We start from the raw sequence: 27,083 nt of genomic DNA, 5'->3' as shown, positions 1-27,083 counted from the left end.
ATCAGTGGTTTCCCCCTCATGGCTCTTCATCAGATCATCTATCAGAGAATTATGCCGCAAGGTGAGTGCAATTTAATCCTGGATTTTGGAATTATACTCAGTCACAGTGTTACTAAAAACTAGTACAAAGTACTTTTACACCATCCGATATGTTTTGCATGTTTCTCCTGTGACTAGTATTTACACAGTATTTATACAATATTTAATCAGGAATTAATAACTTAAGTGTCCTTAAATATCGCACATTTAGAGTACTTTTACTGTTACCGGTTCACTGTCAGGTCCAGCTGCCATGGAGGCATGCAGAGGATTCCTGCTGCTGCTGCTCTTTGTGGGACCCATGTTTCTCATGTTATCCATTTACCAATGGGACATGTCACTGGAAGGACGAGGTACAATATGTCTCCGTGTGTCTCCGTGTGTCTCCGTGTGTGTGTGTGTGTGTGTGTGTGTGTGTGTGTGTGTGTGTGTGTGTGTGTGTGTGTGTTTGTGCCTTTTTATGCACCACTGCCTGTGAAATGAATGAGGGATAAGTAAATGGGTTAGCAGGTGGAGCTGTGACCTCACCCTTGATTACTTTTGAATTATCGTGGCTCATATTTAGCGCAACACTTTTTGGGCTGTGTAAATTTTGCTTTTAGCTTTCACCTTCACTGTCCTTAATAGAAAGGCCAAAAAAAAACAGAATTCATTCAGCACTAATTGTTTTAGACCGTTACATATTCTCATTCGTCTTATCAGAGGGGGTCCGGCAGCAGGAACTGAGAAAGCAGCAGCTAAGAAGACAGTGTGATGGTGACGGATTTGCTGAGGAGAAGCGCAGTTTGGAAGACATTAATGCCAGACACCTGGAGAACCTCATTGTGGATGACAATTATGGAGTCATCTACTGTTACATTCCCAAGGTGATGAAGACATGGACACAGACAGGGACTTCAGTTTCACAGCAAATCTTCCAAATCAGTAATCTACACTGCACTTTCCCAAACGTCACTTATTATTTACACTGCCACTATGCGCTGAGTCTTGTTCGTATCTACAACAGGTGGCGTGTACCAACTGGAAGAGGGTTTTCTTGGTCCTGAACCAGAGCAAGCCATATCCAGACCCCATGTCCATACCCGATGAGAATGTCCACATCGACAGCAAGTACACGTTCCTAAACCGCTTCCCAAAATTTGAGATAAAGGTCAGTTGATACAATGGTATCAGAGGTGTTCTTAAAGTGACAACAGAAAGCTCTGATGCGTACTCATTCCTTAACCACAGGCAAAGCTGAAGCACTACACAAAGTTCCTGTACGTCCGGGACCCGTTTGTCCGTCTCATCTCCGCCTACCGAGACAAGTTCCAGCATCAAAATGAGCAGTTCTATCAGAACGTTGGCAAGCACATTCTGCGCAGGTACGGCCACCACTCTGATCCGCCAAAGACGGTGCACGAGGCGTTTGCATCCGGCGTGCACGTCTCATTTTACAACTTTATTCAGTACCTGCTGGAGCCGCGGACAGGGCGGCCCTTTGATCCCCACTGGAGGCAGATGCACCGCCTGTGCCACCCCTGCCTCATACAGTAAGGCCATGTTTGCCTGCAGGGCTGTAAAAGGCTCGTCCTCTGTGATGTTTCTGGAAATATGAAGGGTTTTTTTTACCTTAGGAGGGGGTCTTGTATAATTAATAATTAAAATTAAGTGTTTTTCATTCTATCTTGTGACTTACCTTGTAGTATTTTAAATGTGAAACTCTAGTGTGTTTTCATAAAGTTAAGGGAATTAAGAAAGAGACAACATTTAAAAAAAAAATGTTCTCATGATGAAAATTGATCTAGATGTGTGCAATTTTTGGAATGCCCCTTTAACATACTCAAATTACCAATGAATCCAATGTCAATACAAAACAATGCTCATTTCAGCTGTAGTTTGACACCAGTTTGTTTTTACTTCTCAGGTATGATTTTATTGGCCATCAGGAGACTTTACAGCAGGATGCTGAGCTGCTGCTGAAGATCCTAAGGCTGGAGGACGACATTAAGTTCCCTCCTTCCTATAAAAACATGACTTCCCTCGATTCTGTGTCGGACTGGTTCGACACAGTGCCCCTAGAGGACAGGAGGAAACTGTACGAGCTCTATGAGGAGGACTTCAGGCTTTTTGGCTACAGAAAGCCTGATGAACTGCTCGATGGTTGAGATGAAGTCATGATTGGCACTCTTCCCTACGCAGCCAGTGGGCACAGACTCCACTGTATTTACTATTATACACACTGGGGTTATCTAGGGGCTCTGTACATGTATTTGTCAACCAATTATTTTCGACCATGACATACTACTAGAAAGACAGAACATCTGGGTGGGACTCTCTGGCACAGCACTTAACTGGTTTGAATCCTAGGACAGAGAATACTTTGTGTCTGTAGCTAATTGCACATCAGAGCTGACGAAAATGATACGTGGTGTTCCCCAAGGTTCAATACTGGGGCCTCTTCTGTTCAACATCTACATGCTTCCACTAGCTCAGATTATGGAAAATAACAAAGTGTGTTATCATAATTATGCAGACGACACACAAATCTACATAACTATATCACCAGGGGACTATAATCCCATACAAGGGCTGGCTAAATGCATTGAACAAATCAGCAACTGGATGTGCCAGAATTTTCTTCAATTAATTAAAGATAAAACAGAAGTAATTGTTTTTGGTACCAAAGACGAAAGATTGAAAGTCAGCGCTCAGCTTCAATCATGATGTTAAAAAACACAAACCAAGCCAGAAATCAAGGTGTAGTTATGGATTCAGACCACAACCTGAACAGCCATATCAAGACAATAACAAAATCAGCCTATTATCACCTGAAGAACATATCAAGGATTAGAGGACTTATGTCTCAACAGGATTTGGAAAAACTTGTCCATGCATTTATCTTCAGTAGACTCAATTTCTGCATTTTACTACTGTATTTTATTTCTTAAACTGCACTGCAACTAGTATTCTATTTTTTAGCTTTTTAGTGACTGTTTAAATGTTTCAATGAATGTTCTTCATTGTTTTTAAATCTCCTTTTCTTTTGCATTATGTTTTGATGCGTTTAATGGTTTTATGTGAAGCACTTTGAATTACCTTGTTGTTGAAATGTGCTGTACAAATAAACTTGCCTTGCCTTACATCTTTAACACACTACACCCTCAAAATCTAGAGATAGTCCGTCTCATTAATATGTAGTGAGATTTGTCTTCAACTCATTTCATCCTTACTGATTTTCATCAGCATCACGTGAAGCAACGTCTGTTTTTGATGACGGCGGCCAGTTGGCTTTAACAGCTGTGGAGAGTTTGTGTCTGCACACATGTGGACTGTGCCAAGTGAACCAGTGAAGGGAAATGATAACAAATGACGTAAAAAGTGTTTCTTGCTAACAGACAGACTCTCCGACTCTCTCTGACTTTAATTGTATCCATAATAAATGTTAATGAGGGAAATAACAGATCAAGGAAAGATAAATCTTTCTAATAAATGAAGAAAGTACTTTGTGGTCCTTTTGTTGTTCAGGCCTACAATGAATTCACCATCTTTTAACCAGATGGTGAATCAGAAAACAAGTAATATTAAACTTGGAAGTGATACACCCGAGTTAAATCTGTGATCTTCACTCTGGTATGAAACTTCAGTGATATTGGGATTCATTGGATCAGTCTAATACACTGCAGTGTCCAATAAATAACTGATATCCAATAAGGGGGCGATTGGCTGTTAAACTTTTAATATTAGTACATATTGCAGCTGCCGCTTACAAAGTACATACTGTTGCATGCAGTATGCATTCAATTGGAATATACTACTTCCTCATAACATGGTGCCTTGAACTTTGACCCTCTTGCTCATACGTATATCTGCTGTGCAAAGCATTGTTGGTCAGCACAGCCAGAAAAGCGCAAAAAGTGCAAAATGCGACCAGATGTAGTTGAACATCCTGGTATTTTTGGCATACTGCATTTGAAAAATTATGTATTGTGACAAACTAAATATTTTTCTGGCATACTAAATAGTATGGTGGTATGTGCATTGGAACTCACAGAAGAGCTTTGAGACGGCCTTCAACATGGCGGAGCAAAACGTCTTCAGCAGGGAGCGAGGAAATATCAAATAAGAGATGGGATGTACCCTTGGAAAAAAAAAACTTTTTGTGTGTTACTGAATTAACATACTATGCCAGATAATGACTGAGCAAAACAATACAGGAACATAATACAGCAAAATAACAAAAGGGAAAGACAAAAAAATATTGATATATTTCACTGAATAAGGGAACAGTCTGACCTCGTCCTCAACAGGATTTATCCTCAATGTCATGCTGGCACTAGAGGAAGAGTTGGTGTGATTCATCCTCTGAGGACTATGAGTATCTGCACAAACTCTTGCACCCTCTTAACTTAATGTTTATTTCCATGTAGTGAACAGACCGCTGGCAGGAAAAAAACAGACTCATTAAATATTTGGAAAGGTTGTTGTCACTAATACAGACTGAATAGTACATCCTGGATGAAGATGCTGCCGTGTCAATACCGCTCTGTTGATTTATATATTTGACTCTGTGCTCCTCAGTGACATCACAGTGCACTTGTGAAATAAAGACTGCAGCAGGATGTAATGATGCAGTACCCACACAGGTTTCTGTAGGCTGAGGTTCTGATCAGTGGTTTCCCCCTCATGGCTCTTCATCAGATCATCTATCAGAGAATTATGCCGCAAGGTGAGTGCAATTTAATCCTGGATTTTGGAATTATACTCAGTCACAGTGTTACTAAAAACTAGTACAAAGTACTTTTACACCATCCGATATGTTTTGCATGTTTCTCCTGTGACTAGTATTTACACAGTATTTATACAATATTTAATCAGGAAAAAAAGGGACACTGATTTTTACCTTTAATAACTTAAGTGTCCTTAAATATCGCACATTTAGAGTACTTTTACTGTTACCGGTTCACTGTCAGGTCCAGCTGCCATGGAGGCATGCAGAGGATTCCTGCTGCTGCTGCTCTTTGTGGGACCCATGTTTCTCATGTTATCCATTTACCAATGGCACATGTCACTGGAAGGACGAGGTACAATATGTCTCCGTGTGTCTCCATGTGTCTCCGTGTGTGTGTGTGTGTGTGTGTGTGTGTGTGTGTGTGTGTGTGTGTGTGTGTGTGTGTGTGTGTGTGTGTGTTTGTGCCTTTTTATGCACCACTGCCTGTGAAATGAATGAGGGATAAGTAAATGGGTTAGCAGGTGGAGCTGTGACCTCACCCTTGATTACTTTTGAATTATCGTGGCTCATATTTAGCGCAACACTTTTTGGGCTGTGTAAATTTTGCTTTTAGCTTTCACCTTCACTGTCCTTAATAGAAAGGCCAAAAAAAAACTGAATTCATTCAGCACTAATTGTTTTAGACCGTTACATATTCTCATTCGTCTTATCAGAGGGGGTCCGGCAGCAGGAACTGAGAAAGCAGCAGCTAAGAAGACAGTGTGATGGTGACGGATTTGCTGAGGAGAAGCGCAGTTTGGAAGACATTAATGCCAGACACCTGGAGAACCTCATTGTGGATGATAATTATGGAGTCATCTACTGTTACATTCCCAAGGTGATGAAGACATGGACACAGACAGGGACTTCAGTTTCACAGCAAATCTTCCAAATCAGTAATCTACACTGCACTTTCCCAAACGTCACTTATTATTTACACTGCCACTATGCGCTGAGTCTTGTTCTTATCTACAACAGGTGGCGTGTACCAACTGGAAGAGGGTTTTCTTGGTCCTGAACCAGAGCAAGCCATATCCAGACCCCATGTCCATACCCGATGAGAATGTCCACATCGACAGCAAGTACACGTTCCTAAACCGCTTCCCAAAACTTGAGATAAAGGTCAGTTGATACAATGGTATCAGAGGTGTTCTTAAAGTGACAACAGAAAGCTCTGATGCGTACTCATTCCTTAACCACAGGCAAAGCTGAAGCACTACACAAAGTTCCTGTACGTCCGGGACCCGTTTGTCCGTCTCATCTCCGCCTACCGAGACAAGTTCCAGCATCAAAATGAGCAGTTCTATCAGAACGTTGGCAAGCACATTCTGCGCAGGTACGGCCACCACTCTGATCCGCCAAAGACGGTGCACGAGGCGTTTGCATCCGGCGTGCACGTCTCATTTTACAACTTTATTCAGTACCTGCTGGAGCCGCGGACAGGGCGGCCCTTTGATCCCCACTGGAGGCAGATGCACCGCCTGTGCCACCCCTGCCTCATACAGTAAGGCCATGTTTGCCTGCAGGGCTGTAAAAGGCTCGTCCTCTGTGATGTTTCTGGAAATATGAAGGTTTTTTTTTTTTACCTTAGTATAATTAATAATTAAAATTAAGTGTTTTTCATTCTATCTTGTGACTTACCTTGTAGTATTTTAAATGTGAAACTCTAGTGTGTTTTCATAAAGTTAAGGGAATTAAGAAAGAGACATTTAAAAAAAAAATGTTTTCTCATGATGAAAATTGATCTAGATGTGTGCAATTGTTGGAATGCCCCTTTAACATACTCAAATTACCAATGAATCCAATGTCAATACAAAACAATGCTCATTTCAGCTGTAGTTTGACACCAGTTTGTTTTTACCTCTCAGGTATGATTTTATTGGCCATCAGGAGACTTTACAGCAGGATGCTGAGCTGCTGCTGAAGATCCTAAGGCTGGAGGACGACATTAAGTTCCCTCCTTCCTATAAAAACATGACTTCCCTCGATTCTGTGTCGGACTGGTTCGACACAGTGCCCCTAGAGGACAGGAGGAAACTGTACGAGCTCTATGAGGAGGACTTCAGGCTTTTTGGCTACAGAAAGCCTGATGAACTGCTCGATGGTTGAGATGAAGTCATGATTGGCACTCTTCCCTACGCAGCCAGTGGGCACAGACTCCACTGTATTTACTATTATACACACTAATTCATCAACTAATTATTTACATCTTTAACACACTACACCCTCAAAATCTATAGACAGTCCGTCTCATTAATATGTAGTGAGATTTGTCTTCTTCAACTCATTTCCCAAGAGATGGGATGTACCCTTGAAAAAAAACCTTTTTAAAACAAATATAACATGGATTAACATTTTTGATTGATTGATTGATTGATTGATTACCTTTGGACACAGCCAGGCTAGCTATTACCACCTGTTTCTAGTCTGTAAGCGAAGCTAGCGAAGCTAACTGGCTGCTGGCTGTAGCCTCATATGTACTGAGTGCAGCGTGGTTTCAAGCTTCTCATATAATTCTTGGCAACAAAATGCAACTAATTTCTCAAAATGTTGAACTTTAAGGATCTTAAATGATGATGGTACTGTTCCTGTGGCAGCTGTCAAAGATGTAACTCCATGTGTGTGTGGGCAAAATGGCTACTTTGCTACTTCATGCTAATGTTACCCACTCAAACATAATCAAGCTGAGACTCTATAGTTTCCATCACTGTAAGTCTTATTATCACTCTATGACCAACTCACTAAACCAGCAGCCGAAGCTGAAAAAATGAATGTCATGCAAACTTCCCTTCATGCAGCCATAGCCATAAGTTATGTCCTACCTTATTATACAATTTGTGAAGTAGAAACATTGTTTACACAAAATGACTTCTAAATAATTTTACTTATATCAAATATTAAGATGGGTAACCCAAGTCATTTGTTTGTGTATTTCTGAGCAATACTTTCTGATAATAAATGGTGTAATTGAAATATCGCATCATTTCTTTTATTGCGTCTCTAAAATATCAGGTTCACACTTTCTCAGTAGTTAATCTGAATTAATCGGTCAGTTAAGAGTTGGTCTGTGGGCAAGGTGACACCAGTGACCTTTCTCATTTCCCAGTTTGTACATCCTTGATTCCTTTCCTTGCCTTATGATCTCTGTCAGATGAGCAGAACAGTGTTTACAGAGCTTGTGTTTACTTTTAATTATGTAGGAAATTAGCATTACAAATGTTTTAATTAAAAGTGCTGTACAAATATAGAGACATATACTACATGATCACGTGATATACACAAACACACCCCTGTCTATCTGCAGTATATGACAACATGAAATACAGCAAATTAGTGCTGAATGCAAGAGAAAGTTGTTATTGATTTAATAATTTGCCGACAGACGCTTTTTGCACTTGTAAACATTATGTTGAGTTGGGTGTAGCCTTCCTTCAAGATGAAAACATAAGTCATTTCCAGGTGAAATGAGGGATACAGTTACAGCAGCAAAAGGTGAAGGGCAGATAGTTTGATCCAGTATTTGTTCATCATAAATAACTACACCTTATGAATCCAAAAGGAACAGTTACTTACGTTTCCTCCTGCAAGCCTCCTTGCTCCTCAGTGAATCCTAAATGCTACAACTGTCTTGACTTGCTTGCATAGATACTGCATCACCTCTGCTACTGGCACCTTGAGATTTCTCAGTATTTTAAATTTAGTTGTATAAATTAAAATCCACTACAAAGAATTACACCCCACATCATCCTGGAACCAATCAAGATTTAAAACCCATATCAAAAGAAAGACGATAGGTAGACAGAGCTTCAGTAAGTTTACAGTATATGGAGAATAAATGGTGCATGTTTTCTTTGGCCTTTCTAAGTGTCACAAAACATGGTGGAAAGCCGCATTGACAGAATCTTTGTCTATACAGGGCAAGTTGCAGCCTGAGCATACAACTGATTATCATTTATATAAAACCGGTAGCTCAAATCAAGGAATCCAATTGGTTCATAGCTGTGGAATAATAACCACATACCACTACGATGTCTAATTCTTTCAGTATCACTCCATGTCTGACAAAAACACCTGACACTAATGTGTTGTCAGGGTTGCTGAGCGACATGAGGGGGATCACTACCACAAACAGTGCACAGGTTACAGATACAGCCGAAGCGTGACAGCAGCTCTAAAAAAAAATGGCCAAGACAGGAGCTGACTTGATGTCTCATGAAAGTTATGTGAAACTGAAATGGAACAAAAGCTGTGTAAATTCCACATAATGTCAATATACTGTATATATCACCATGAACATGAAATGAATGCATCACAATAAACCAATAAAATACTGCTGAAATAATCGACCAAGAAAAAACCAAAACAAGTGTGTAATGTTTCTTAAATCGGCAGCAACTCAGCAAAATTAAATACGTACTGTATCTTAAAGTTGACTAATTGTGTAAATACAGCTTGCATAACATGTAAAAATGTATTTCTGAACAAATGTACCAACAGAGTGCCTTCTCACGGGCATGAACAAAGAGGATGGAGGTGGATATAAATATGCAGCCCTCTAAATCAGTGATTAAGATAGAATGAACCCCCTTTTTTTTTTTAATACGAATACAATAATGATAACCATTATCAATAATTCTTAATTTGACTGCATTGTCGTTCATTTTTGTACTGTTCACCAACTACTGGCCAAGCCCTGACACTGAACGTAAACGTTTAGAACGTGCATCATTTCAGCGTCACCTCTCACCAGCTCAACCCTCCTGCAGCTGCAGACAGTCGGAGAAATGGAGCGAAGTACGATACTTGTGACAAAAAAGTACCTTAAGAAAAGTTAAATTAGTAATTAGCGATACTTAAACGCTATGGTAGTGAAGTATTGATTGTAAATGCTTGTTTTTGTAGTATGGCAGCAAGGTATATAAAGACATGAAGTTTCACGCTTTCTACTGGGCTCTGACACACACGCACGATTTGGCAGGAGTCCCAGAACTTCCCATCCAATCCCTAACAGCACGGGGTTGTGACACGCCCATACTGGAGCACAAAATATAGAGGCATGAAAGCACACATTTCAAATCTCTGAGGCCACTTGAATCCAATAAATTATACCCAAAATAAAAAGGAAATATTACTATATTAGGGTGTGGTTTTCTTTTACTGCGTCTGAATCCTCCCAGCCCTTTAACAAATCTTTTGAGCTTTTTAAGTTGGCTTTCAATAATTTTAAAGTAAAAGCTAGTGTGACCAAGGCAAGGCCCGGATTGGGTTTAAAATGTACAGTGCACTGCACCTTTAATACCGGCTCAAACCACTAAAAAGCCCACAGATTCTCTTTAAGGGTTCATGTGGCAGTGAACAATTTATTGAGACCAAGGATTACCCCAAGATTACGACATTTATTGCAACAATTAACACTTTAACAGGGTATTAAAATACAGGAAGTCCATAACATCAAATAGGTTAAAAACAATAAAAAGGTATATCTAATATAGATTATAATAAAAGAGAGTAACTTAATGAACTAACTACCAACATTAAACCATGCAAAACAAAACCAAGCAACACAAAACCATGCAAAACAAAACCAAACCATGAATACATCTAAATTGATAACTTAAACAAAACAGCAGTGGCAGTCAACATCTCTCCTGCCTGCTCACTGCACAACCCCCATCCGGAAAGCTCCACGGGGAAGTGAGAATCTCTATGAGACAAAGGGTGAAACCCACAGCAAATATGCCTCAACTTAAGAAGCTAAAGTTCACACCTACCAAAGCCTGGGGGTCAGAGAGAGGGAAAGACGCAGCTCATGGTATGACTTATATATGGTGGACCAAACTAATTGGGAACCAGGAAGTAGGAGAGGCTCAGGCCTACCCAGTCCTACAGTAGCCCAGGAGGAGCATTTCATTACAGGCTACATTCTGCCCCAGGTTTTGTTTTTTTTATATATTTTTTTTTAATTGGCAGCCCGACAATTTACTAAGACCAGGCTCTAAAAAGAGCTGGAGTAGAACTACTAAAGCCAAGTATCTGGGAATTTGTAGCCCCGTTTGCACTATTCCTTACTGTCACTGGCAAATGGTGAGGATTCGCGCGTTTACCGGCTGTCTCACGGGTAGATTTTCTTACCACCTCAGGACAGGGGGCTGGACAGGAACTGGCACTAGTGGAGGCCTCAGGCGAAGCTGCCGTAGGCACTGCAGAGTGAGTCAGATGGGACTTGTACTCTGCCGGCCGGGGGTCCTTTGGTCCAGTTGCCCATCCGCTTGTCGTAGTTGGGTCAGGCCCAGCTACAGGAATAGGGTGACCACCAGGAACAGAAACAGTTTGAGCATAGAACGATGCACGTGATGTACCTCTGTCAGCCTCTTGTGGGGCAACAGCATACACTGCACCTCCTTGCTCGGGCGGTCTTACCACCTGGAAAACTTCGGGGGTCCAGACATCCTGGATTTTATTCCTTCCTCTATGAGAGTGGTCCCGAAGGTAGATGGGTTGTCCTGCTTGTAACACTTCCTCCTGCGCCCTTTGGTCTGCTCTCTTTCCGCTGGGCCGCAGCCTGCCTCATCCTTTTCCGGGCATTCTCCACTGCTACCTGCAGTCTTCGCTGATCCTCCCCTCCTGATGTTTGACTCTTCACATCAGGGGGAAAAACTTTCCCGCATCCTGAGCAGCAGAGGTTGCTGCTGTGGGATGTGAGGCCATGGACTGCTGAATCTGGTAATCAATACGTTCATTTTTGCACTCTCTGGCATAGTGACCTGGTTTTTGACGCCTATATAACGGTGTTTGGGCGTGTTGGTTGAGCAGGGGGCCTGGAGGCTGCCTGTAGCGCCAATAGACTCCGTGTTAATTGATTAAGCTGCTCTTGCCGTTTCTGCAACATGTGCCTTAACTCCGCCATTTCTGTGCTACCAAAACTAGTAGATGCCTTACCCTCAGAACACTGCATTGGGTTTAAAATGTACAGTGCACTGCACCTTTAATACCGGCTCAAACCACTAAAAAGCCCACAGATTCTCTTTAAGGGTTCATGTGGCAGTGAACAATTTATTGAGACCAAGGATTACCCCAAGATTACGACATTTATTGCAACAATTAACACTTTAACAGGGTATTAAAATACAGGAAGTCCATAACATCAAATAGGTTAAAAACAATAAAAAGGTATATCTAATATAGATTATAATAAAAGAGAGTAACTTAATGAACTAACTACCAACATTAAACCATGCAAAACAAAACCAAGCAACACAAAACCATGCAAAACAAAACCAAACCATGAATACATCTAAATTGATAACTTAAACAAAACAGCAGTGGCAGTCAACATCTCTCCTGCCTGCTCACTGCACAACCCCCATCCGGAAAGCTCCACGGGGAAGTGAGAATCTCTATGAGACAAAGGGTGAAACCCACAGCAAATATGCCTCAACTTAAGAAGCTAAAGTTCACACCTACCAAAGCCTGGGGGTCAGAGAGAGGGAAAGACGCAGCTCATGGTATGACTTATATATGGTGGACCAAACTAATTGGGAACCAGGAAGTAGGAGAGGCTCAGGCCTACCCAGTCCTACAGTAGCCCAGGAGGAGCATTTCATTACAGGCTACATTCTGCCCCAGGTTTTGTTTTTTTTATATATTTTTTTTTAATTGGCAGCCCGACAATTTACTAAGACCAGGCTCTAAAAAGAGCTGGAGTAGAACTACTAAAGCCAAGTATCTGGGAATTTGTAGCCCCGTTTGCACTATTCCTTACTGTCACTGGCAAATGGTGAGGATTCGCGCGTTTACCGGCTGTCTCACGGGTAGATTTTCTTACCACCTCAGGACAGGGGGCTGAGATTACGACATTTATTGCAACAATTAACACTTTAACAGGGTATTAAAATACAGGAAGTCCATAACATCAAATAGGTTAAAAACAATAAAAAGGTAAATCTAATATTCTTGGTGATACAGATTATAATAAAAAAAAAAAAAAAAAAAGGTAACTTAAAGAACTAACTACAAACACTAAACCATGCAAAACAAAACCAAGCAACACAAAACTAAACAAAACAGCAGTGGCCGTCATCGTCTCTCCTGCCTGCTCACTGCACAACTCTCATCCGGAAAGCTCAACAGGTGTGATAGAAAATGTAGTTGTGCTAGTACATTTCTACTGTGATTTAGTTTATGTGCCTTACTCACTAACAAAACTATATGTGACATATGATTGTGTACCTAGAAGAGTGGTAACAGGACCATATGGGGTATCTCTGCCTTTTGCTTTGATAAGAGGAAGTAACCAAATGGGAGTTGCAGTTTAACCAGAGAATGTTGAGGTGTGAAGATTCTCACAGATAGGCAAGAGTAATAAAGACACATGTCTTTGTGTGACAAGGCTCAGAAGATATAGGGGGTGACTGGAGGGGTCAATGGGGAGCTTGAAACTGCTGATCAATTGTTATACTGTAAATACCTGAGGTTCCCCCACCCTGTGTGCTGAGATGCTTAAGAGCAGGAGACAAACGGAACTCTTGGCTCATCCTCTGCAGACTGAACTGCAGTCTGTATGACGGTGAAGCCGGTGAGAATAAATACTTTAAAGACAAACTTCTTTCCTCAATGTTTCTTGTTTCAGTATTATAGGACTCACTCGGTACCATTAAATATTTTTTTTCCACCACACGGGAAGTGAGAATCTCTATGGAGCTGGACCTAGAGTAAAATGAGACAAAGGGTGAAACCCACAGCAAATATGCCTCAACTTAAGAAGCTAAAGTTCACACCTACCAAAGCCTGGGGGTCAGAGAGAGGGAAAGATGCAGCTCATGGTATGACTTATATATGGTGGACCAAACTAATTGGGAACCAGGAAGTAGGAGGGGCTAAGGCCTATCCAGTCCTACAGTAGCCCAGGAGGAGCATTTCATTACCGGCTACACTAGGATAAATAATCTAATATTGGCTCCAACACATATTATCTCGGCACCACTGGGCCAAACAACGTGTTCCTGCCGGAACTAAACATAAATTCAAAAGAATACACACACACACACACACACACACACACACACACACACACACACACACAGTCATTGCACATAATAATGTTTGTATTGACAATTTTTTGTATTAGCTCTGGTTTAAGTGTGGTTGCAACATTTTTGAACCCAAAACCTTCAATTTCACATTTTTAATGTACTGTAATCTACAGCGTTGTACTAGTTTCTATTTCGTATTTTTGACCAGCATTGCACCCAAAAATAATGATCACAAAACAGTCTTAATTTAATGTTTATTTCCATGTAGTGAACAGACCACTGGCAGGAAAAAAACAGACTAATTAAATATTTGGAAAGGTTGTTGTCACTAATACAGACTGAATAGTACATCCTGGATGAAGGTGATTTACATAATTGACTCTGTGCTCTTCAGTGACATCACAGTGCACTTGTGAAATAAAGACTGCAGCAGGATGTAATGATGCAGTACCCACACAGGTTTCTGTAGGCTGAGGTTCTGATCAGTGGTTTCCCCCTCATGGCTCTTCATCAGATCATCTATCAGAGAATTAGGCCGCAAGGTGAGTGATGTGCCAATTGATTATGTGTGATATATTTATATAGGTTGCTAGTGCACAATAGCATCAACATAATGTGTTCTTTCTCTACTAATAGACTCATTTAGTTATCATTTCTTAATGCGAGAAACTTTGCAACAAATAAAATGAGGCATCAATTTAATCCTGGATTTTGGAATTATACTCAGTCACAGTGTTACTAAAAACTAGTACAAAGTACTTTTACGCCGTCCAATATGTTTTGTATGTTTCTCCTGTGACTAGTATTTATACAATATTTAATCAGGAAAAAAAGGGACACTGATTTTTACCTTTAATAACTTAAGTGTCCTTAAATATCGCACATTTAGAGTACTTTTACTGTTACCGGTTCACTGTCAGGTCCAGCTGCCATGGAGGCATGCAGAGGATTCCTGCTGCTGCTGCTCTTTGTGGGACCCATGTTTCTCATCATGTTATCCATTTACCAATGGGACATGTCACAGGAAGGACGAGGTACAATATGTCTCCATATATGAGTGTGTGTGTGTGTGTGTGTGTGTGTGTGTGTGTGTGTGTGTGTGTGTGTGTGTGTGTGTGTGTGTGTTTGTGCCTTTTTATGCACCACTGCCTGTGAAATGAATGAGGGATAAGTAAATGGGTTAGCAGGTGGAGCTGTGACCTCACCCTTGATTACTTTTGGATTATTGTGGCTCATATTTAGCGCAACACTTTTTGGGCTGTGTAAATTTTGCTTTTGGCTTTCACCTTCACTGTCCTTAATAGAAAGGCCAAAAAAAAACTGAATTCATTCAGCACTAATTGTTTTAGACCGTTACATATTCTCATTCGTCTTATCAGAGGGGGTCCGGCAGCAGGAACTGAGAAAGCAGCAGCTAAGAAGACAGTGTGATGGTGACGGATTTGCTGAGGAGAAGCGCAGTTTGGAAGACATTAATGCCAGACACCTGGAGAACCTCATTGTGGATGACAATTATGGAGTCATCTACTGTTACATTCCCAAGGTGGCGTGTACCAACTGGAAGAGGGTTTTCTTGGTCCTGAAACAGAGCAAGCCATATCCAGACCCCATGTCCATACCCGATGAGAATGTCCACATCGACAGCAAGTACACGTTCCTAAACCGCTTCCCAAAATTTGAGATAAAGGTCAGTTGATACAATGGTATCAGAGGTGTTCTTAAAGTGACAACAGAAAGCTCTGATGCGTACTCATTCCTTAACCACAGGCAAAGCTGAAGCACTACACAAAGTTCCTGTATGTCCGGGACCCGTTTGTCCGTCTCATCTCCGCCTACCGAGACAAGTTCCAGCATCAAAATGAGCAGTACTATCAGAACGTTGGCAAGCACATTCTGCGCAGGTACGGCCACCACTCTGATCCGCCAAAGACGGTGCACGAGGCGTTTGCATCCGGCGTGCACGTCTCATTTTACAACTTTATTCAGTACCTGCTGGAGCCGCGGACAGGGCGGCCCTTTGATCCCCACTGGAGGCAGATGCACCGCCTGTGCCACCCCTGCCTCATACAGTAAGGCCATGTTTGCCTGCAGGGCTGTAAAAGGCTCGTCCTCTGTGATGTTTCTGGAAATATGAAGGTTTTTTTTTTTTACCTTAGTATAATTAATAATTAAAATTAAGTGTTTTTCATTCTATCTTGTGACTTACCTTGTAGTATTTTAAATGTGAAACTCTAGTGTGTTTTCATAAAGTTAAGGGAATTAAGAAAGAGACATTTAAAAAAAAAATGTTTTCTCATGATGAAAATTGATCTAGATGTGTGCAATTGTTGGAATGCCCCTTTAACATACTCAAATTACCAATGAATCCAATGTCAATACAAAACAATGCTCATTTCAGCTGTAGTTTGACACCAGTTTGTTTTTACCTCTCAGGTATGATTTTATTGGCCATCAGGAGACTTTACAGCAGGATGCTGAGCTGCTGCTGCTGAAGATCCTAAGGCTGGAGGACGACATTAAGTTCCCTCCTTCCTATAAAAACATGACTTCCCTCGATTCTGTGTCGGACTGGTTCGACACAGTGCCCCTAGAGGACAGGAGGAAACTGTACGAGCTCTATGAGGAGGACTTCAGGCTTTTTGGCTACAGAAAGCCTGATGAACTGCTCGATGGTTGAGATGAAGTCATGATTGGCACTCTTCCCTACGCAGCCAGTGGGCACAGACTCCACTGTATTTACTATTATACACACTAATTCATCAACTAATTATTTACATCTTTAACACACTACACCCTCAAAATCTATAGACAGTCCGTCTCATTAATATGTAGTGAGATTTGTCTTCTTCAACTCATTTCCCAAGAGATGGGATGTACCCTTGAAAAAAAACCTTTTTAAAACAAATATAACATGGATTAACATTTTTGATTGATTGATTGATTGATTGATTACCTTTGGACACAGCCAGGCTAGCTATTACCACCTGTTTCTAGTCTGTAAGCGAAGCTAGCGAAGCTAACTGGCTGCTGGCTGTAGCCTCATATGTACTGAGTGCAGCGTGGTTTCAAGCTTCTCATATAATTCTTGGCAACAAAATGCAACTAATTTCTCAAAATGTTGAACTTTAAGGATCTTAAATGATGATGGTACTGTTCCTGTGGCAGCTGTCAAAGATGTGTGTGTGGGCAAAATGGCTACTTTGCTGCTTCATGCTAATGTTACCCACTCAAACATAATCAAGCTGAGACTCTATAGTTTCCATCACTGTAAGTCTTATTATCACTCTATGACCAACTCACTAAACCAGCAGAACCTTCTGGGGAGGTAAGAGAAACACTCTTAACACATTATTTGTTTCAAATCTTTCTCACGTCCAGATTTTCAACAGACAGTATGGGGACAGTTAACAGCATTTTTGAGCTTTATTACAAAACAACATGACAAAAACAATACATTTTTTAAGTTTCAAACTCACAAAACGAGGTGATGGTGACTTTGTGTCTGGCAAGGTCCATTCCGTGAGACTCATTAACTCCTGTCTCAGTAACTGTGAAGGTGAACAGTGACAGATCTGGGCAGTCACTTGCAACTGCTGTGCATCTTTCTACATTCACACAAATCTGACAGGGTGTCCTCGAACCGCATCACCCTACCTGTGGACCTCTGTGGCAGTGTAGGCAGGGACAGCCACTGTAGCCCATGTGAGGGATTCCCTTTATGGTTCTTTAGTCTCCGAGAGGGACACCTCTCTGTTTGAAGCCCAGGCCCCGTGCAATCCGACTGTGCAGTCTATGGCTCAGCAGTCCCTTGGTGCCTTTGGACCTGATGAGGTCTGGGGTTTGAATGATGTGTCAGAGAGAGGAACATAAATACAGAGAGAAACAGAGAGATGCTGAGACATTCAAAGTGCACTTTTCTTTTGCAGTGCCATCAGGAGATGAGAATGAGAGAGCGAACAACAGCAGCTCAGTTAAGGAGAAGGACAATATGGCTTTTCTATGTCTACACATGTAGACATTTCATCTTTGATTATTTTTTTTTAAACATTTAAATTGAGCGACATCACACTCAGCTCACTGTCCACAGTCCAAGTTCAGACTGCTCATATTTACATTTTATATTACATCTGACACATTTATCTAGCTGTGGCTCTCATCCTGAATGACTCACAGCACTGTAACACGTTTTGTCTCTCACATGCATGACGTAGAATTATCATATATTTCTCATATATCTCTGTAGTCTCTCTTCATGCCACATCTCCCAGTCAAAGGCATTTGACAGAAGCCATTATGTAGTCCTCCCGGTTTTATTCAGTTTGTTTGGAGGATGCAAAATGGTGCAATCAACATTTGTATCTTTTTCATATTGAACTTTCTTCACACCGAGCCAGTGGTGCTGGTGATTTAAACATGGGAAAGCTGGCCAACTCCTCCTCTAGTCCTTTTATTCCCTCCCCTAACCCGTCCCCCAGCCCCTCATCCACCTCATCCCCCTCCCTCAACTTCCTCTCTACCGCCTCGGGCCTCCCCATCTCCCTCTCCCCCGTCCTTCCATCCAGTAAGTTTGCTGCTAAAATTTCAGAGGTTAACTTCAGCCCGCTGCTACTTGTGTTGCAGTTGGCATACAGAGCATTCCCATGGCCATTGCTGGGGTTGCTGTGGATCAGGGTGCCGCTGTAACTGTTGCCAAGGTGACCACCATTCCCCTGGTTGCTTAGAAGCGTTGTGGTCGTGTTCGTGGTCGCCGACCCGTTGCGTTTTTCTGTCAATCTGAATCCCTCGGACAGCAGGCTGGCACTGCTGGGAGACTGCGGCGTGGCCGAGGAGCCCAGCAAGTCCCGCCCCTTATCTGACGACAGCGAATTATCCGGCAGGTGGTGACCCTGGCGGGCAATGCTGCGCCGACGCGTCACGAAGTAGAGGAGAAATACACCTAACGCTAAACCCAGGATGAAGAAAAGGATGTAGATGGCCAGGACGTGACGACCTCCTGCTACCGCCACGGTTCCTCCAGCACTGGGGCCTTCCAGTGTCAGGTGATAGGCTGCTCTGCGACAGGGGGTGGGGTCTCTGCTACCTGGTCCCGCCTCCTGGAGCAGAGCGACATGACAGAGAAGAGGAAGAGAGTTGTTTGATTTTGAGTTGTTGATAAAATGTTTTCTGCTAACACACAAGCTGCCACAAAAATCATTTGTTATTACTTTACAATAGCAGGAAATGTGAAATAGGGTCAATATGGTGAGCTAACGGTTTTGCATGTGTACCTGGCATGTGCATATGTATTTTCCAAGGCTGTCCTCGGTGACAGTCACCTCCAGGTCAGAGTGGTGCTGCCGGGTGTGTCTGTGGGGGGGATGCTCCCAGCTACAGGACCGGGGAGACAGCTGGACACACGGCAACAGGAGGCGCAGACCCACAGAGACCCGCAGCTCCTTCATGGACGGGGTGCAACGCCCTGGAGGAGACAACAAGCAGGGAGGCAGATGAGATTAGTTATATAACACAGGTTTGAAATCATCAGAAATCATAATGCATTGTCTTAAGGTAAAAAAAAAACCAAGATGCACTTACCCTCCGCTATATCACACTTTCTCAAGGCGCTGTCTACAATATCACCTTGACCAGGCCTGGATACACACACAAACAGGAGTCACATCTTTGCATCATATTTTAGTAGCAAAAATTATTAATGCAAATATGTTCTTGTTTTTATGTGGTCACAATATTTTTCTCTTTTTTTTTACTGTTGGATACACTAAAGCATTCGAAGACTTTAAGGTATGCTATATGGTATATTTGTAAAGGTTTAAAAAAAATACAGAAAATTCTTAATTAACATACTATAAAGGAAATAGGTCAATTTTCACACATAACTAAACCATATTGTATATGGTAATACTGGGTTAGAAAATGCTGTCTGCCTTTGGTTCTCATTTTTGGAAGGTTTCCAGTTCTCTGAGATATTCCTGTAGTACTCACTCTGCTGTTGTGGGCCTGCAGGCTTCCTCCTCTGTGCTCCACACACAGCCCAGTCCTCTGGCTCTGGCACACACCGCACAGCTGGGATACAGAGAGCAGCCTTCAGCCTGGACACGAGCCAGAGACAGAGGGCTGCCCACCAGAGCCCGGCCCTGGAAGCACAGGGACCCGTTACAGAAGCACTGAGCAACATAACAGATATTTCTCGGCGCTGCAGATTAATATATGCATGTTTGTGTGGTGCAAATACCTGGTGCAGCAATATATTGTTGACAGGCTCTTGTGAGGTGAACAGAGAAAGCTCCTGCAGTAAGGTGGCGTTCTGGCCCACTACTGCCACTTGGTGGAGCTCCCCGCGATCTGCAACACACACAAACACACAGTTTATTTTTTAATATTTACAACACTGAATTTAGTTTATTTCATTTAAAAATCAAAACCTATTTACATAACATGAGGACGGTCATACAATTTTGATTTAAATCTGCCATGTCCATTAACTTTTACATGTCTGAGTACAGCAATGCACTTCATATTAATTTGTTTTATATCTCAATACAATATTTATCTGCATTAACTCTACTTTCCACAGACTTGTGTCCTTTCCTCTCCTTTTCTCTACCTCCCTGTCTCCTCACCTGTTCCAAGGTGCAGCACTGCTGCCCTCCGCTCGTCGTCTTCGCTGCCCGTCTGAGTTACAGCCAGCTTGGTGTATCGGATTCCCTTCCGGACCAGCAGGGGCGCTGCAGTTACACTGTTCTCCATCAGGGGGTGGTCCCTCACGAATGTCAACACCTTGTCGGGAAGTTTGAGGGAGGACTCGAACCCCTCAGCCTTCAAAGCATTGTTCAAACACTACGAAATGTGCAGAGGAGAATGAAAAAAACATGCCTGAGTTCTTCATATCAATATAGTAGAATGTAATAAATGTGTAATGAATGTAGAGCGTATAAAGTAGACAGTCGATGTGTGGTTGCACCGTTTAGTACCTGGCCAGGCCTTGGTGTGGGGACAGGTTCAGGGTTGATCCAGTTCTCGCAGGTCTTCTTCAGCTCTTTAAAGGGGCCGTCCATCACTTTGCTGATGTCAGACAGACTGAAAACACACACTGCTGACAACTCTTCACGCTCCCTAAGAAGAGTAAAAGGAATGGTTACAATAAAGCCATGCTGTCCAATCTCAAAAGAATAGTTTGACATTTTGGGAAAATACGTGTATTCCCTTTCTTGATAAAAGTGGGATGAGACGATTGATACCACTCTCACGCTGCACAGCAAATATATCTCTGGTTTTCTCTTCGCCCTTGCTTGTTCCTCAGCTTACCACTGGGAGGTGAACAGCCCGTAGAAGTGTGTGCTGCTGGGATCGCCCGGTGTGTGTTCCATGGTGAAAACATCAGTTAGGATGTTGTAGCGCTGACCGCTCGGCTTGTCCTCACACACCAGCTGGGCCTTGAGGAAGGTGGTCCAACGTCGCTGCAGAGTCTTCATCCCTCCCACGTCAGACTGAACGGAGAAAGCCCGACAGTGAATTCACATGAGGCGATCGATCAGTCAATCCATCATTCAATCAAGACGGTGGGTTACCTTGCAGACTCGTGCCACCCTGGGCACTTTGACTTTGGTGTAGAGATCATACTCTTTGGCCACCTCGGTGAAGAAGAAGTAGATTTTGTCATCGTCTCCTGTCGGGTTGCTGTCTGCAGACTGCTCTATGAAGGCTGAGCTCACAAACTCTGGGTCTGAAAAACACACACACACACACACACACACACACAATTGACTTTTTATTTCCTGTGGGAAAGTATGACTTTGATACGTGAAAGCGTGTTTGTGTCTTTGCATGTCCGTGCATATGTGGGTTTAGTGCATGTGTGTCTCACCACTCAGCCAGTTGATGGATCGCTCAGTTCGGATGCGCTCCTGCTCAGTGCCCGTTGCCCGGGAGATGTCGAACAGCGTTCCCAGGAAGTTACTGGTGGCTGCTGTGTATAGAGTACCAGCTAGACAAAAGAGAGAGAAAGAAGTGAGTTAGTACCTGGGATTAAGCTAATATTCTGATCAACCAGGCAACAAACAAACAAGTAGATTCATCAATCAGTTCGTCATTCAGTGGTACCGTCCCACCTGCCATAACAGCTGTGTAGTGCTGACTCGGCTCAAAGGGACACTTGCCCTTCCCCGTCTCCATCTTCACCCCTCCATCCTCGGCTTTCTCCAGGGTGAAGGAGGAGAGCTCCTGCAGGGCGACAGGAAAAGAGAAGTTAGACCAACAATGGCAACACTAAATCGACAAATAAATAAAAGTAATTTTGTAGATCATCCTTTTTATTCCCAGCTGCCTTGTGTTTTATTATCTTCTAAATTACTAAAATGTCACTATAATCAAATTGTCACTTGCAAGAAAAGAAGAATCTAAAAGCTTTTGTTGGTTGACTGGCACCAAATCTTTTTCTAATAAGTACTGAGTGGGGTGTGGGTTTACATGTGAATACATTCACTGCGGTGGTAGGATAACAGAGTGGTTGCTTTTGTTTGTGTGCCCTTCTGCCTGTCCGTTCGGTGAAGGACTTGGGTGTGAATGAGTGTGGGAACTTGTCACAGGAATTCATTTGCGGCTCTTAATGCTCATACTGTAGGCGCAAACACACACACACACACACACACACACACACACACACACACACACACACAGACACACGTGTACAGGGACACACGTGCAAGCAAACACACATCGGTTTGGAATCATAGTGTGCTGCAGCTGTGTGTGTGTGTGCAGTGGTGGATAGATCCTCGGGCAAAGATCTGCCCTGGAACGTCTCACGCTCACACATGCAGACATGGACAAACATGAGGAAGGCCTCACACACACACACACACACACACACACACACACACACACACTGACTAACCAGGAAGGCACACTGGGGGTCGAAGGCGTAGGTGCCACACACATAGATGCGTCCATCGCCCAGAAACTCCAGCAGACGGATGTAATTGTTACAGTCGACCTGCAGGGGGAGACAAAAACCCAGAAATCAAGATAAAGCTTTTACATCTCCGCTCAACTTCTGAAATATGTTTTATTCTTTACTAAACTTGTGTCCATATGTCCGTTTTGTATGTCCCGTATTAACACTGAGCTTCAGGAGAACGGTTGGAGTGGATTCTGAGAACAGCTAGAGTATTAATGATTCTGAATGGAAATTGGAGACCCCCACTGATGGGAGAGACACTTGAGACCCCCATTGCGACCAGCTGAGACCATCCATACTAACTCACACAGGCATACAAACTGCAACTTAAGCCCATTTTTTCAAGCAAAAATAACACATAAAAAATATGCACATGTGCTCCTTTGTAGGTCTAATAAATACACAACATAGGTGATGTATTTGTTGAGCTCCCCTCTCCTCATACGTGCATATTCAGTCCACAGACGTTATGGAAAAACACCCTCATTGTTCCTCCCCAGAAACCATGACGCAGGCAGTTTTTTTAGCAAGCGGGTGCGTGTGTGTCTTTCTGTGCCAACTTGGATGAGCTCCAGGCCTGAGTCACCTTCGCCCCCCCCCCCCCCCCCCCCAGGACCTGATCCTCTCTGATGCCCAGATCATGTCATCCAAAGCAGCCCCCACCACCACGCCACCAACCTGTCCCGTGAGACGGACGGAGAGCCATGGAGAGAGACAGAGACCTCGGGCTGCTAACAATGGGATCAGTTTGGGATTAGCTGTTTCATTGGTCCAAAATTGACCTCATTCATGCTAATAAGATTCACTCACAATCTGGCACGAGGTGAATCGAATGGCTCCATTCTGTTCAATTCTATTTCATTCTATTCTATGCGAGTGTGTTGAAGATCATAATTGGACCTCATTATTGTAAAAGCTCTCGTTTCCTCCAAGAGAGTTGTTACTCCACCAGATTTTGCTCTTTTTGACGTTGAACCATCTATATACAGACATAGTTAGAAACCAGTCTGGGTTTGGAGAGACAAGAGCGAAAAGGATTGCGGTGAGATTCGTTGGGCGGCCAGAAAAACAACTCTGAATGGCGCTGATGTTACTCTGCGGGTGCTGGATGCGCCACTTCCTTTATAAGCCGATTATGTGTCAATGTTGTGTTTACTGCTTGTTGCGTTGCCCCCAAGTGGCGTTTACGTTACATTAATACAGATAATTTAGGAATCCTGTCCTGATCGATTTTCTGTCTGTGAACTTTCAGTGTCTTTCTGTACCACAGTGAAATTAATTTCACCCTGAGGGTACCAAAGCTAATATTGGTCTGCATGTCAATCAGTCCAAACCTATTACTCTCACGCAACATGTTATGTGTTGAAAGGCAGCACAAGCCGGTATGTACAGTCTCCAGTCAACACCAAATAATAATCACTGAGTCAACAGATGTCGACGCGTGATGTGGGTGCTAGCCTACCTTCTCACAAACAACATCTATGATGTTCTGCCTTATGATGTTTGCGTCAGACTCCAGTGAAATACTGTGTTATCTATTACAACACATCCTGATCCACTGTGTGTAGAAACATCCAGCTGATAGAAGTTGAGCATTGTGTAACCCTGCTAACTTGCCCGGATGTGTGTCCCTCTGAGTCTGTCGTCTGCATGATTCACACACACACACACACACACACACACACACACACACACACACACACACACACACACACACACACACACACACACACACACACACACACGTCTCTCAGGGTCAACTTCAAGGTAGTTTCTTGTTGAGTCTACTGTCTTGTCTCTCTAATCTAATTTCTTGTCTTCTGCCCCTCATGCTTCCTCATGCTTCCTTCCCATCCATCTTTCTTCCCCTTCCTGTTTCCTCCCCGCACTCCATCTTCTTAATCACTCTGACTCACTTGTAATCTTGTAGTCACTGTTTTCTCAGAAAACACAACACACAACCCTTCTATTTCCTGCCTTGATCAGTCATTCACCTCAGCAGAAAACGGTGCCAATGATGATTGCATGAAATGGGTCAAAACTAATTACACGTCTTCTGTTAATACACAGTGCTTCCATGAGCTTTATTTATCTTTGGATTTGACCTAATTTGCTGTAAAATGCTGGACCAAAGGCATATTTCAGGCATATTTTGGGCATCATCAGGTCTTTAGAGAGCTAAATTATGATGCTGAAGCTCTATATAAGCCTGTCTGTTAAACTGTCAAAACCACAGAATCAGTAAGACATTACTCAACAAAGTTCCAGTGTACAGTTAGTTTACTGTAAGCAGTTTGGTTGACGTCCTGTTAAAGTCAAAGCATAATGAGATGTGCAGCTTGAGTGTACAGTACGCTCTATTTAATCAGTTTCCGTACACAGTTACTGGGCATCTGTGACTTCACATACACCACTCTTATTCTCTCTCTGTCTCTTTCTCTCCACACACACATGCACACACACACAAGCACAAACAGGATTTGGCATGAGTCCCAGAACTTCCCATCCGATGCCTAACAGCACGGGGTTGTGACACACACACACACACACACACACACACACACACACACACACACACACACACACACACACACACACACACACACGTCCATACTGGAGCATAAAATATAGAGGCATGAAATCACACATTTCAAATCTCTGAGGCCACTTGAATCCAATAAATGATACTGAAAATAAAAAGGAAATATTACTATACTAAGGTGTGGTTTTTTTATTGCATCTGAATCCTTCCGGCCTTTTATCAAATCTTTTTAGCTTCTAGGTTAGCTTTCAATAATCTTAGTAAAAACGTGTATAAATAATCTAATATTGGCTCCAACACATATTATCCTGGCACCACTGGGCCAAACAACGTGTTCCTGCAGGAACATAAATTCAAAAGAAGAAGGTGTCTGAGGGGACAACACACACACACACACACACACACACACACACACACACACACACACACACACACACAGCTCTCACCTCCGTCTTTCCCTTTGCCACACAAGACCTCCTCTTCTCCTCCGGCACATCCCAAACAATCTGAGAGGGTTGAGGACATAGAAAATCAACACTGTTAATAAAAAAATGTGACAAATATAATTACCACTCAATCAACACACACACACACATACACACTTCCTACCACTTTTGGTTTTTGGTTCATCTTGTTGGTGTCCACAGCCAGTATGGCGTCCCTGGCACCCAGGAACAGCGTGCCTGTTGAACGGTCCAGCAGGAAGGTGCTGAAGTTGGCCACGCCCTGGAACTTCTCCGGAACAAGAATGGTGTCTGTGGACAAAAAGAGAGAGATTTTCAACATTTAGGAGAAGTTAGTGTACTGCTAGGAAACTGGAATAACTATGATTAGCCCCCTTAAATCATGTAAATGTCAGAATTAATGCTTGACAGGATGAGATAAATCCAACACTATTTTCCCAGAAAGAGGTTTAAAGAGATGAGGGATGAGAGATGAGAGTAACCCTTGTTTCACCCTGCCCTCTTACACAATCAGAGCTACAGATTAACCCCTTTAATCCCTCTCAGTCTAAGTCTTTTGATTTTTCTCTACGTTTGGTGTCATTTTCCCCTTTTTCTCTCGTAACAGATACACAACAAAAATCACCTCCAAACATTCTTCTGTGTTTCTATCTATCTGCCTCTATTTGAATGTTTCCTAATATTGATTCAGATTCAAATCCACTGCTGTGGAGCAATACCCAAAACTGAATTATGCATAATCATGATATATAATAAATAATGTACGAGTCTATTACATAATGCATGATGTGTAATCTCTACTGTGTTTGTCTTTTTAATCTAAAAAATATCACATGAATCCAATCCCAAATGCTCTTGAGTTGTGTTCCAGCTCTTGTTTGCTCTCTCCGTCCCACTCTATCCTGCTCCATCATCCACTACAGGACCAACTATGTGTGTGTGTATGTGTGTGTGTGTGTGTGTGTGTGTGTGTGTGTGTGTGTGTGTGTGTGTGTGTGTGTGTGCGTGCGTTCGTGTCCCAGCTGCTTTGAGGAAAGTGCACAGCTGTGTGCTGAACTTCTTTGGAGTGCGTGTTTGTGTGTACACAAGCTACCTCTGTGTGTGTGTGTGTGTGTGTGTGTGTGTGTGTGTGTGTGTGTGTGTGTGTGTGAGAAAGATTTAGCAGTTTTTTTGAAGTCCTACAACCCTGATCTCTGCTGACCTTCATGAAAAAAAGCCAGAAATGTTCAGAGAGAGAACAGAAAATGCACAGAGCGGAATCAGTGGTTGGTTTCTGAGTCGTACTACATCGCGATCAAAC

At 42.6% G+C, this 27,083-nt stretch overlaps 4 protein-coding genes across 4 annotated transcripts in view; 3 read left to right on the top strand and 1 right to left on the bottom strand.

The window, feature by feature from the left end:
* On the top strand, window positions 1-3,230 carry LOC137874917 (carbohydrate sulfotransferase 12-like). The gene is made up of 6 exons (XM_068713896.1): window positions 1-61; window positions 282-392; window positions 742-905; window positions 1,046-1,189; window positions 1,270-1,571; window positions 1,946-3,230. The coding sequence occupies exons 1-6, from the start codon at window positions 19-21 to the stop codon at window positions 2,184-2,186; spliced, it is 1,005 nt and encodes a 334-aa protein (XP_068569997.1). The 5' UTR covers window positions 1-18; the 3' UTR covers window positions 2,187-3,230.
* Window positions 3,231-4,704: 1,474 nt separating this feature from the next.
* LOC137874836 (carbohydrate sulfotransferase 12-like) lies at window positions 4,705-6,997 on the top strand. Its single transcript, XM_068713804.1, has 5 exons — window positions 4,705-4,747; window positions 5,464-5,627; window positions 5,768-5,911; window positions 5,992-6,293; window positions 6,658-6,997. Exons 1-5 carry the CDS (start codon window positions 4,705-4,707, stop codon window positions 6,896-6,898), a joined length of 894 nt encoding a protein of 297 aa, XP_068569905.1. The 3' UTR covers window positions 6,899-6,997.
* Window positions 6,998-14,752: 7,755 nt separating this feature from the next.
* LOC137874916 (carbohydrate sulfotransferase 12-like) lies at window positions 14,753-16,597 on the top strand. Its single transcript, XM_068713894.1, has 5 exons — window positions 14,753-14,855; window positions 15,006-15,008; window positions 15,201-15,508; window positions 15,589-15,890; window positions 16,255-16,597. The coding sequence occupies exons 1-5, from the start codon at window positions 14,753-14,755 to the stop codon at window positions 16,496-16,498; spliced, it is 960 nt and encodes a 319-aa protein (XP_068569995.1). The 3' UTR covers window positions 16,499-16,597.
* A 623-nt stretch (window positions 16,598-17,220) lies between these two features.
* Window positions 17,221-27,083, bottom strand: part of sema4f (sema domain, immunoglobulin domain (Ig), transmembrane domain (TM) and short cytoplasmic domain, (semaphorin) 4F) — a 46,215-nt gene continuing 36,352 nt past the window's right edge. Inside the window, exons 2-15 of the mRNA XM_068713548.1 lie at window positions 25,929-26,074; window positions 25,766-25,825; window positions 22,715-22,813; window positions 21,930-22,041; window positions 21,686-21,805; window positions 21,390-21,544; window positions 21,127-21,308; window positions 20,793-20,934; window positions 20,442-20,658; window positions 20,054-20,163; window positions 19,804-19,955; window positions 19,396-19,451; window positions 19,089-19,279; window positions 17,221-18,914 (exon numbers count right to left, since the gene is read on the bottom strand). Of these exons, the coding sequence (XP_068569649.1) occupies window positions 18,186-18,914; window positions 19,089-19,279; window positions 19,396-19,451; window positions 19,804-19,955; window positions 20,054-20,163; window positions 20,442-20,658; window positions 20,793-20,934; window positions 21,127-21,308; window positions 21,390-21,544; window positions 21,686-21,805; window positions 21,930-22,041; window positions 22,715-22,813; window positions 25,766-25,825; window positions 25,929-26,074 (2,471 nt within the window). The 3' untranslated portion in view covers window positions 17,221-18,185. The remainder of the gene's footprint in view (window positions 18,915-19,088; window positions 19,280-19,395; window positions 19,452-19,803; window positions 19,956-20,053; window positions 20,164-20,441; window positions 20,659-20,792; window positions 20,935-21,126; window positions 21,309-21,389; window positions 21,545-21,685; window positions 21,806-21,929; window positions 22,042-22,714; window positions 22,814-25,765; window positions 25,826-25,928; window positions 26,075-27,083) is intronic.

The sequence above is a fragment of the Cebidichthys violaceus genome, unplaced genomic scaffold (genome assembly GCF_023349555.1).
Source record: "Cebidichthys violaceus isolate CVI_PGR_0920_01 unplaced genomic scaffold, fCebVio1.0.p SCAF_19, whole genome shotgun sequence".
Taxonomy (NCBI): Eukaryota; Metazoa; Chordata; class Actinopteri; order Perciformes; family Stichaeidae; genus Cebidichthys; species Cebidichthys violaceus.
The sequence above is the reverse complement of the archived record's forward strand: the minus strand, read 5'-3'. Positions and strand labels throughout refer to the sequence as shown.